This window comes from Scyliorhinus torazame, chromosome 16 (assembly GCF_047496885.1).
Source record: "Scyliorhinus torazame isolate Kashiwa2021f chromosome 16, sScyTor2.1, whole genome shotgun sequence".
Taxonomy (NCBI): Eukaryota; Metazoa; Chordata; class Chondrichthyes; order Carcharhiniformes; family Scyliorhinidae; genus Scyliorhinus; species Scyliorhinus torazame.
The window spans coordinates 148,036,899-148,049,470 of NC_092722.1; the positions used below are offsets into that span (position 1 = coordinate 148,036,899).

The 12,572-nt window shown below is 43.6% G+C and overlaps 1 protein-coding gene across 11 annotated transcripts in view; it reads right to left on the minus strand.

Annotated features, from left to right (window-relative positions):
- ptprea (protein tyrosine phosphatase receptor type Ea) overlaps nt 1–12,572 on the minus strand; it is a 452,659-nt gene that overhangs the window by 36,175 nt on the left and 403,912 nt on the right. For all 11 annotated transcript variants that reach the window (XM_072479190.1, XM_072479192.1, XM_072479196.1 and 8 more), the window contains 3 exons: nt 11,414–11,511; nt 8,715–8,834; nt 7,830–7,990 (listed from right to left, as the gene is read on the minus strand). In XM_072479190.1, coding sequence (XP_072335291.1) covers nt 7,830–7,990; nt 8,715–8,834; nt 11,414–11,511 — 379 coding nt within the window. The remainder of the gene's footprint in view (nt 1–7,829; nt 7,991–8,714; nt 8,835–11,413; nt 11,512–12,572) is intronic.

The following is a 12,572-nucleotide window of genomic DNA, read 5'->3' on the forward strand; positions in this document are numbered from 1 at the left end:
TGATGAAGGGGAAGAAGAACTCGCTTTGTGAAACCTGAGCTGTTTCCTCAGTACCCGGGCCAGCCGCACACTTTCCTTGGATCCGATCCCGGTTCCCCTGGCTGAGTCTTAAAGAGCTGCTTGTGGTGGTTCAGTGGAAGGGGACGAGCCTGGGAGCGAGTGACGGATAAAGATGTGTCCAGATTGCCAAGTCGAAAGAAAACCAAATGGTGTGGACTGAAATATTTGCTTGGATAGTGTGATTTGCATGTATTTCACAGGCAAGTATTTCAAATGTGAAGACTATCCTGCATTTTGACCACCACCCCCCCCCCCCCCTCCCAGTAATTTGGGGGCCCTGTGCCACGGCATGATGTGTTTCATTGCAAGTCCACTGCTGTTGTCACAGTTACTGACAATTCACAATCCTGAGCAACACTCTCCCGTAAAACACTGACATTTTTTACACTGTCGGGTTCATACTTGGGGCAGCACCAGTGTTACTGTCTGTTGGCTTCTTTGCTAAATTCTAGGAGCAGGCGTCTCTGGAAGGCTCCCTCTCCACTATAAATGTTTATACATGTAGGCTAAATTTAACATTAACATTGTGATTATTTCAAAAACATTGCGTCGCCTGGTGTTTAAACCTGTTTTTTTTGTGTTTGATCATATACTTTATGCTACAGTACATCCCTCACATTGTGGATTGTGTGTTTGGGTAGGGGCTAACCATACCATGCACAAAGAGCCACACTTCAACCACTGAAATGGCACTTTCTACTTCCAAGAATGGCAGTTATCTACTTTTTACAAAATTATGGAGATGTATGACCTACCTTTCTTCAAATCTATGTGCAGGATAATATTATGGTAGTATCATGGGAGCAGGCCAGTGCCACAAGGACACTGCTCATTGGAAACATTATGCATCAAGTGTATTTGTCTACAGCTGTCTAGAGCTCTATATCATATCTTAGGCTATGCACATCAACATTTTTGTTTTGCCTAGATGAGGCAGAATAGGGATTTTCAAAGATTTTTATGCGAACACTAATTCCCAAAACAACTTACATGTTTGATCAGACAGGGATTATGAATGAATAGGATAACATTATTCAAAGAACCAGGGATCCTTCTACATGCAGGTAATTGTCTATTTTAATCGCTGAGTTATCATCACTTATGATATTAATATTCTGATAAGGTTGAGGTCCAATCGGGTGGTGACAGTATTTGTTGGAGACTGTAAAAGTTTATTTTCTGAGGCTAGATTAAATGATTGATGCTTAGCTGATATTTTCTTTAGATAATACATATATCTGGGAGACATTTTTTCAAACAAGCTTCTGAGGTTCCTACGGCACTGGTGGCCTGACCTTTCATGAAGGATTGTTATCTTGCAGGTTGGTAATAATGCAACATACATACTATTTTGACAGCAGCTTTCTGGAGAAAAGATTTCAAGGGAAATACACAATTGCCTATGTTCCCTGAGTACAACAGTATAAAGCACATCTCCACAGTGAAACCTATGTTCCACTGCTGAAGGACATGTATGAGGCATAAAGAGATTAAGAAATTGTCTCCTGAAACAATTGGAAAGATTTTGGATTGGATTAAAGCTGGAACAACCTTGTGTTATGCAAAGAGGAAAGAGCTGTCTACACAAGAGCTTGTAGCTGATGCGCTCTGCTTACAAATGCCAGCACTGCTACCAGTATTGATTTCTAAGAAAGAAACTTCATAATACATGAGCAGAATAGTTCACAGAATTAATATATAAGAGTGTGTAAAATAAAGTTCAAATCCCCTGGAAGGATTAGCTGAAGCATCAAAACTTGACATATCCAAACTCCCTTTATGAAGGTACAGATAAAAAGATATTTGGCAGTGGATTTTCCTTCAAGGGGAATGTGCAAAAGCTATATAGCTATTTCATAAACTTTAATGTAGCTGCTTCCAAAAGGAGATACTGAAGTGAGTATTGAAATTAAATATCTAAAATGATGGGTGAGAGAAATTGACCTATTAGCAACCAGTTTTTTTTTTTGAGTGCCACAATGCAAACATGAAAATTAACTCAAAATAAACACTCAAAACCAACTTTATAATTACAATACAAAAGTCGACTAATCGCCCTTGTGCATTCCCTTAATACCGTCTTCCATGCACCTTTATTGGTTCTGGATCTCTTTCAGGTTAAGTCACTGAGATTTGTTGCAGTTTCTTAGGAAACAAATCTAATTGAGCCAAATATGTTGAATAGCTGTCCTGGCAACTCCCTGGGGTGCAGATATACAGGTGCTGATGTCACAAAGTTGACAACCCAAAAGGCACATTGTGATTTTTCTCTTCCACTTTGTCTGATTTTGGGAGCTACTTATGCAAAATGGATGGAAATGTTACCCGGGAGTGGTTCAGCTGTGGTCCTGCTATTTTGCTGCCCTTGTGGGATTTTCTGCTTGAAGTGACAGCAGTCATTGACGAATTCCACACAAATATAAGAGAGATATAAGTAGGTGATAATAAGATACCATCAGACTGTCCATCATCAGCACCATATTAACGCTTGATGCAAGGAACACCAGCTTGTTACCAACATCTGGATTTGTCTTGATAAGTGGGGGGGGATATTTCAAATTGAGCTCCATCCCTGCCCGCAACCCCACTATCATCAGGATGTGCAACTAATTATAGCCCTTTAAAAATTTATAGAATAAATATCTCGGAGGCTAGCCCTGCTGCTCCAAACCTTTGAAATCCCCTCCAACCGCAAAGTTGGGTTCACTGTTGCAGGCAGGGATCGAACCTGCAAACATCATTCAAATAGCCCATCCTTGAATATTTGCTGGTGTGAACAACAGGCAATTCAGAAGCACATAGCACTACCTTAACAACATTACACTGAGGCTTCACAAAATCAAAAATCCTGGCTTAGAATTCATAATTTTTAGTGTGAAAGAATGATGGTATATTTTAAGTTATTTCCTTAATTGTGGGATCTCTATAACCTCAGTATCTTTAATTGTTTAGAACTGTCGAACACTTGGAATAGCATGACAACCTCTAGGCCAGAATCTCGGAGTTCAAGTCCCACTTTAGGACTTGATGGCCACAGAAGGTGCATTCATAGTGTGGCCAAACAGGTTGATCATCAGCATGTAAATCCTTGCGATACACCTGGGGCGAGATTCTCCGACCCCCCACCGGGTCGGAGAATCGTGGGGGCTGGCGTGAATCCCGCCCCTGCCGGTTGACGAATTCTCCGGCACCGGATATTTGGCGGGGGTGGGAATCGCGCCGCGCCGGTTGGCGGCCCCCCCCCCCCGTGATTCTCCGGCCCAAATGGGCCGAAGTCCCGCTGCTAGAATGCCTGTCCCGCCGGCGTGGATTAAACCACCTCTCTTACCGGCGGGACAAGGCGGCGCAGGTGGGCTCCGGGGTCCTGGGAGGGGGCGCAGCGCGATCTGGCCCCGGGGGGTGCCCCCACGGTGGCCTAGCCCGCGATCGGGGCCCACCGATCCGCGGGAAGGCCTGTGCCATGGGGGCACTCCTTTCCTTCCGCCTTCGCCACGGTCTCCACCATGGTGGAGGCAGAAGAGACTCCCTCCACAGCGCATGTGCGGGGATGCCATGAGCGGCCGCTAACGCTCCCGCGCATGCGCCGCCAGGCATGTCATTTCCGCGCCAGCTGGCGGGGCACCAAAAGCCTTTTCCGCCAGCTGGCAGGGTGGAAATCAGTCCGGCGCGGGCCTAGCCCCTCAAGGTTAGGGCTCGGCCCCCCAAGCTGCGGAGGATTCTGCACCTTTGGGGCGGCGTGATGCCGCACTGATTTGCGCGATTTTTGGCGCTGGTCGGCAGACCTCGCGCCGATACCGGAGAATTTTGCCCCCGATATCAGTCGGAAGAGTATGAGAGTTTTGTGGTCGGCCACTCTCCAGAATGGCAAACCACTCTAGTACTTTGCCAAGCATAACCAGAGACCAATATAATGGAAACCCATGGTTGCCAATGCCCTCTTAGGACATGGTATCTTAGGGAGGCGGAGGACTAAGTGAATTACATGAGGTCTTGAATTTTTCAGTTTTCACCGCCATCTTTAAGGAAGGATGTATAACACAGGAGGTGATACAGTGAAGTTTAACTAAATTGCTCCCTGGGATGAAGGAGCTGTCCTATGATGAGAAGCTGAGCAAACTGGGTCCGTATTCTCTGGAGTTTAGAGGAATGAGAGGCGATCTCATTGAAACCTACAGAATTCTGAAGGTGCTTGATAGGTAGACAACGAGAGATTGTTTCTCTTGGTTTAGGAAACACATGGGGCACACTCTCAGGACAAGGGTATTATAATAACTCATAAAGGAAACTGCCGTTAACAAAGATGAATTTATTTACATATTTAAAATAGTCTACGTAATGCAGCGACTCACTCTTGGTGCAATCCTAGTTGGGAGGATTTGTTACACTCGAGTTGGGCCAACTTTTATACCTTGCTCTTACGAGCCCCAGGTGGTTGGCCTCCGCTCCCTACCTAGGGAGCTCATACTCCATGGGTCCCACCAGGAGATCAATGATCGTTTCCCCATACTCCTCGTGAGGGTTATGACAAGTCAGATTCTTTAGTATTGAAATGAGGAGTAATTACTTCATTCAAAAGATTGTGAATCTTTAGATTCCGGTTTCCAAGATGGATGCTTCATCATTGAATACGTTCAGTCATCGAATTTAAAGTGCAGAAGGAGGCCATTCGGCCCATCGAGTAGGGTGGAAAGAGCACCCTACTTAAGCCCACGTCTCCACCCTATCCCCATAACCCAGTAATCCCACCTAACCTTTTTTGGACACTAAGGGCAATTTATCATGGCCAATCCACCTAACTCGCACATCTTTGGACTGTGGTAGGAAACCAGAGTACCCGGAGGAAACCCAAACAGACACGGGGAGAACGTGCAGACTCCGCACAGACAGTGACCCAAGCCCAGAATCGAACTTGGGACCCTGGAGCTATGAAGCAACTGTGCTACCGTGCTGCCCATACATCGTTGAATACATTTAAGGTTGGGATAGACAGATTTTTTAGTCTCTCAGGGAATCAAGGCATATGGGGAGTAGATGGAAAACTGGGGGTGAAGCCCAAGGCTAACCAGAATTTTATTGAGCAGCGTGGAGCAGGCTTGATGGGCCATATGATCTATTCCTGCTCCTAATTCTTGTGTTCAGAGTAACTCTACACTTCCTCACCTTCAAATCCTCCTCCATTTTCACTGCAGCTGTAAACTGTACCACTGTCACCATTAGGTGAGAGATTGAAAAGGCAACAGTGAACCTTTCGTGGCAAGCAAACTATTGACATGTTCTCCTCTAGTGCTGTGTGTTTGTTCTGCGATTGCAGCAGTTTATTGGGTGTAAAGGTTCTTGTACATGGTGCTTGACTCTGAGCATCAGAAACGCCTTGAATCATAGGATCAGTGCAAACTGGGTTGTATTTTGCAGCAATGTGAAGGAGTTGTAATATACATCTGGAGTCGGGGTCCAAATTGATCCTGAAGCAAAGTGAATTGAGATTTCCTTTTCTAGGTTGGACACTGACTGAATTTACACTAGAATTTCACTAAGTTCTTACAAACTAGCCACTCGCATATTATGAATAAAGTTACTTAACAAAATCCTAATTTAAGATGCCATTCAAAGCAACCTGATGATACCATTTTACTTCAGCAGGGGTGAAAGAGTGTGCAGATGGTAGGTGGGTCACTCGGTTATAAGGATCTCCCACAACATACTTGCTCATCTTTGGGAGTTGGAGAGGAGGTGTATCAGAAATTGGTCCCCAGTTTATACTTTCTATGTCCCTCTGAGGAGATTGATAACTGCATGAAATGGGGAGGGGAGTGCGAGAGGAGGGGAGTAGAAAAGGAGGTAGGTGAGTTTACTGTGATTGAGTGTGATGGTTACATACTTTGGGGATGGGACAAACTGTGTAAAGCAGTTGGTTTTTCATCTTTCATTGTATGTTCACTGTGTTAAATGATATACAGCAGACAATCTCAGTTTTTGTGTTACATTAGCTGGTCTCAACTAGGGCATCAGTTTTAGATGCTATAATTGTTCTGAGTGCCCCAGGCTGGGTTTGGGGAAAAGTCATTGAGAATTGTTGCTCCTAAATGAGGTGACTTTCTATTCTCAATTGTGCCACCATGGGGAATAGTCACTTGGAGGACAAATAGCTCCGATGAGCAAGGGAGAGATATGATCAAGACACAGACTGAATTGATGGAAGTCTGTAACCAGGCCTCCAAATTTTCTTGGACAGGTAATGCCTGTGAGGTAAGTAGAAAAGAGAGTGAGAAAGAGAGGGAGAAAGAGAGAGAGAGGTAGAGAGAGGGAAGAAAAGAGGGAGAGAGAATGCAAGAGGGGAGAGATAGAGAGAGAGGGCGAGAGAGAAGCAAAACAAAGAACCGTGGAAGTGAGCAATGTTGGTAAATTATTAACTAGCAGAGGTGGTGGGGTATTTGATTTGTTATGTTCTAGGTGTAGCATAAGCGGCTTCCTTTGGTGCACTTGACAAAGGAAGGTTCAGACGTGGAGATAACTTCAACACATTTATTAAACTATTTACACTTTTATTACTCGGGTTTGACACTACTGCTAATCCTACTATAGCTACCCAGACTGACTAACCAGTTTGCTACAATCCACGTGGTGGGAGTGATATTGAATCAACCCTGTGTCTGTACTCACTGACTATCTCCACTGGAAAGAGGCAGATCATGTGTGTGGTGACCTTTATATATGGGTTGGTGTAATGCCCTCCTGTGGTTGTGTCACCTCTGTGTGTATTGTGAATGTCCATTGGTCGTGTCCTATCTAACTGATCTATTGGTTGAGTGTGTGTGTGTGTGATGTCTCTGGTGCTCCCTCTAGTGTGTAGCTAGTCTACATGTATTTACATAATTAACCCCTTGTGTATTTATAGTGATGCACATCACCACAGTATTGCCACTGGATTAGTAATGCAGAGACCCAGGGTAATGCTTGGACTGGGGTTCAAATCCCACCATAACAGAGTGTGAAATTTGACTTTAATAAAAATCTGTAATTAAAAGTCTAATGTTGACCATGAAACCATTGCTGATTGTTGAAAAACCCATCTGATTCACTTTAGGGAAGGAAATCTGCCAGCCTTACCGGGTCTGGCTTACATGTAACTCCAGACCCGCAGCAATGTGGTGATACTTAAAATGCCCTCTGAAATACACTCAGTTCAAGGACAATTAGCGATGAGCAATAAATGGGACCCAGAAAAATAATACACAGAGCTCAGTCCCCAGACACATTTGTTGATTTTATTTCAGCCCTGACAGTTCATCCCAGTGGATCCAGGTTGAAGCTAAAACCTAAAAGCCGCCTGGGCAATCGGTCTGCTCACCAAACATAAAAGCAGATGGGCCATGTAAAATTGCATTCGATTGGCCCCTTAATCGGCTCAACGACTTGCACATCTGCCTGCTGACCAAAGTATTGCATGAATGCGCGACAATGTCAGAAAGCATTCCAGATGCCTCCTTGCACGATTTCACACGCTCCGGGTTGAGCGCGTGCCCACCTGAGCAGTGCAAAATTTTGGCCAATGTGTCCTTGATCAAGGCAATACCTAATGTGGCACAATGCTACTCTTATACAATAATTAAGCAGCAAGAGTAATCAAAGTTCTTTTCTTACAACATTTCTAGACAGCAATACATACTTTGGCAGAGCCAAATAAAATCTATATGGCTTGGGATTATAATGCATAGTAATAACTTGTCACATGTTACTGCAGAAGGATGTAAAATAAATTCGGCAATTACCTGCAATGAACCACAATAGGTCCTGAATGGGAGGGATTCACGGCTTTAACTTTCTTCAGAAATTTGAGCATGCCAATGGGTGCAAATGGCACACCAAAATCAGGCCAGCTTGTGAAGTGAAGCTGTGTTACCAGCCTCGGAGATTTGTTGCCCGCTCTTTGCTGTAACAAGTGAACAATCGTCACATAATTTTCACATATTGAGAAAGGCACATGTAAATTAAAATGTTTCCAGCAATTAACCAATACCTGGCATTCTAACATGTGAACAAAGGGAAAGCATTCACATTAAAGTATAATTTTGAGAGGATATTGAGATATAAATTAACTATGGTTAGTGCGAAAAGTACATTGAAATGGTCATTTTTTTCAAAGGAAACATCATAGGGCAGGATTTTCCAGACCCCGCGGCGTAAATTTTGCATCGGCAATGGCCGGTGGCAGGACCTTCCTGTACCGCCGTTGTCAACTGGGTTTTCCTGAGGCTCGCACCCTCCGCTGCTGGGGAAACCATGGCAAGGTTCGCCTGCGGCGGGTTCTTCCAATCCCACTGGCGGGAACAGCCGGAAACCTTTAGTTATAGCTACTTAAATTGGGATAGGTTAGCGGTGCCCACTAAACTAAATCTAATCTGACAACTAAATCTTTAATAAACATCTGGGAGCTAAATTTTATTTACTGGCTATTAAACTGCAAACTGAAACATTTCTGAAGGCAGTAACAAGATCTGTCATATAGAATCATATAGAAAACAGTGGGCAATTACTTTTTAAAATTTGATAAATGATTGACATACAAATTAATTGAGCCAACGAGTAAATGGTTTCAAATTTCCTTTTGGAAATAATTTAAGTCACCAAATAGAAAAAATCCAGAAAATACTTGCATTTTGTATGGTGAATTTGCGTATGGTATAATCCACAAGAACTGTGACATCTTCCACGGACACCCGAATTGCTCCGTATGTCCACAAACCCTGGTCGGGCCAGTACTTAAAACACTTCTCCTGTCGGAATAAGCACATACTTAATGATAATCGGTACAATAATACTTTCTTTGGTAGCTAGGGGCACATTCTAGAAAATGTTTTCTATTTCTCTATCACAAACAGTACATGTTGCATCGGGGTGTAATATGGCAGATGATAGAGAAGGGTCTGAGTGATTTATCAAATTCTTACTAAACATGCCACAGTATGGTATGACATCATAATTTGATGAGCAGAAAATACACTTTACCACTGTCAATTAAAATCTTTTGTGTGATTTACTGACTTGCAAACACATTGCACAATAAGTAGAACTATTCAGACGTCTATGAGTAAAACCTAGTTTTCTCCCATTTACTGGGCACAGGGATCATGATTCGCAACCAAAAAACCAGTCCCATTGATGGACACAACATGCACTTTTTCTTCTACCTCCTCATTCATTTAATGGTTCAGCTGAGTGCAACTGGTGCGACTGGCTGACTGATCCCTCAACAGGGGACTGAGCCATGTGCATGACTAACAGACCTCCAGATAGTCTGAGCCACTTAAAGGCAGCCTGTTTCCTCTTAAAGGGAAGCAGCAGTCATTAGAAGGAAGCTGCTGCTGAGTGTCTAGGTACAGTTGACTACAAGAAGCAAGCAAGCAAATCGGAGCTCTAGGATATAGAGAGAGTTCACAGTTTCATGAATGTAGGGCAGGAGGCCTTAGTGCTGGAGGTTAACAGGAAGAGAGAGGTCATGTTTCTGCTAGGTACTGGGAGAAACATCCTCCAAATTAATGGAAGTAGGTGGTCAGGGAAGTAAACTACTGGGGACAGACCTTTGCAGTGACGGCAGGAGGGCCATCATCATCTCTGAATGTGGGGTGGGTGTTCAGAGAGTGAGAGAGGGGACACTGATTCAGTGGGTGCTAATGTGGGGTGGGAGAGACAATGGGACCTTTATTCAGTGGGTGCTGAATGTGAGGTGGGAGAAAGGAGTGGACTCTGATTCAATGAAAGCTGAATGTAAGGTGGGAGAGACGAGGGGACCCCAAATCAGTGGGCGCTTGTGACCTAGGCTGCATTTTGCTGGTCACAGCTCAGCAGTACCATCTCTAGTAGTGGCCATTTCGAGAGCTGCACCTGCAGGGTAAAGTCACATCGATGGCCATGCACCCGTGAAATAAGGTATGGAGGATTTGAGGTACCAGGGCAAGACAGTCAGGCCCTGGTGATGAGGTTGGGGTTAGGAGTAGAGAAAGGGGACGTTTAGCTAGGGGCAAGTGGTGCCATTGCCACTACAGGGCCTCCTCATGAGCAAGGGGTTCCTGAAAAGAGGATCGCATTTCCCCACCATCTGAGCTCAGGAACCTGCTTATCTCTAATTAACGACCTCTTAAGCTCCTTGAGGAGCTTGTTAACAGACTGAGAAAGGTGATTTTCAAATCACATATCGCCAAATCCAAGCTGTTTGATGCACAATCGTGCACAGCTGTCCGGTGCAATATGGAGAACATTTATTTCTCTGTTGAAAATATTTTGTTCAAACGAGCTTTTGTCCCAGATTGGCAACAGTGCCTTTCAGTTGGCTGGTTGGCCACTTTCGTCTGTCGTGAGGCTGCAGGTCCTCCAATGTTCTGCCCCCTCTCTTCTAGGCAGCCACAAGTCCCGTTATGGCTTTGGCAATTATACCCTGCACTAGCACCTCGCCGGTCCAAATAGGGCATCTATATTTGAAGATTACGTTACATGGGCGATGCAGGCACAACATGGTGGTACAAAATTATGAGAGACATAGAAGGAACCTTTTCCCTTAGTAGAGGGGCCAATAACCAGGGCACATAGATTTTAAGGTAAGAGGCAGGAGATTTAAAAGGGACTTTAGGAAAAATGTTTTCTCCCAGAGGATAATGGGAATCTGGAACTCACTGGCTGAAAGGAAGGTAGATGCAGGAACCTTCACAACATTTAAGAAGCACATAGATGAGCAGTTAAAATGCCATAGTATACAAGGCTAACGACCAAGTGCTGGAAAATTAAAATTTTATAGGTACTCGATGGCTGGTGCAGACAAAATGGGCCTAAAGGCCTCAATTTGTGCTGAAAAGTTCTATAACTCTTTGACACACGGTCAGCACCTAGAAAATATTTGGGCGTGTCGGTTCCCTGACCCCGAATTAAAAAATCAAGCCCCTGGTTATGGTTTGAGTGCCTCTTTCAAAAGAAACAAGCTTCTTCATATTTCACTAATTTCATAGCTACAATGTAAAAATATATTTGCTGATATTTTGTTTTAATTTCCAATCTAAGTAATCCACCTGATTCTATACTTCTGATGATGTAATTGTTGCGACAGTACACTGTCGCTAGGCTTGCTGAACATCGAGGTCTCACACAAAGAGATATTTCAGGAAGTGAGACCAGCTGGAAACTGCGATTTTGAGAGTGAATCAGTAAAAACTAATTAGGAATCATTTAAAAAGGTGATTTACTTGTGGAAATGTCAAATTAATAATCTATCTTAACCGAGACTGCATATTCCTCACATCAAAGGATATTTAAAACAGGCAGAATTTGTCATACTTTCAGCATCTTTGTATGCTCACATACTCACCTCCTTCTTCTCTTTTACATTTGTTAACATAACTATTGCAGCAGATTTCTGTTCCCATATCATTCGCCAGAAATCTGAAACAGTCTCCTCTTTGGGACCTTTTGGGAATAGAGATAGATGTGAGGGGCCTGCTTCAGAAATCATTCTGGATAAAAGGTAACTCCACAAATGCTCGGTGCTTGCATGGTATTATTGTTACATTATTCTCCTTTTCTATTGAACTGATGGTGAACCATATTTTCCCAGATTAATTTGCAGAAAACAATATCTATAACTATTTTTGCTGGACAAATAATTTGTGAGCAATCTGGGCTTCTGTGATTGTGCTACATTTTATGATAATTATTTCAACTGCATTTAATGTGCTTGTACTCCATTTACTGAGGTGCTTGAGGGTTGTACCATGAAGTCCTAACCCTGGTGGCAGTGCTCCATCTTGCAAGATCCACAACCTAGTGCAGATTGGAATGGTGGCAAACGGAGAGCCAGGTACAGGTAGGGAAGGAGATTGTAGACTGTTACGATCAGGTGAGGAAGGGTTGAATTGCTTTCCCGTTTTTCTCTCTGTTTAACCGCAACAGTTTAAAAAAAATAGTTTTGGAAAGGATATACTTGCCAATTTAGTGAGTACTTAATTGTTTACGCACTATGATTAGAAGAAAACCAAGGCTGCCTTTTTCGCCAACGCTATGCATGCGCAGTTATACTACTTCACTCTTTGACGTCATTGCGAGTGGTGGAGTAATCAGCAGCCAAGAGCGGAGATACTTATCAAACAACTATTAATGAGCTGATGTGGTAATGTTAGAGATTCACACCCGTTTTTCAGTGTATTCACATTCCTTTTTTCCCGGGCAGCCTGCCAAAGTTTCAGATTTAGTTTCCTTTTCCTTGGCACACAATACAACAAGCTAGAAGGCCCTTTCCTTGACAGTGAACACAGGACAAAGCAAGTCAACATCAGCAAGAGGTACTGCAGAGTCTGAATTCATCTCATGGGACACCACAGTAATCTGCTCTCTGCAACAAGTTTTTCCCATGAATTTTGAAGTCTTTTTAAGCAAATACAGACACTGTAAGAAAACCCCCACACCATTAAAAATCTCACATTGTCCCCAACAACGTTCACCCAACAGCTCCCCAAAATGGAAGCAGCCAC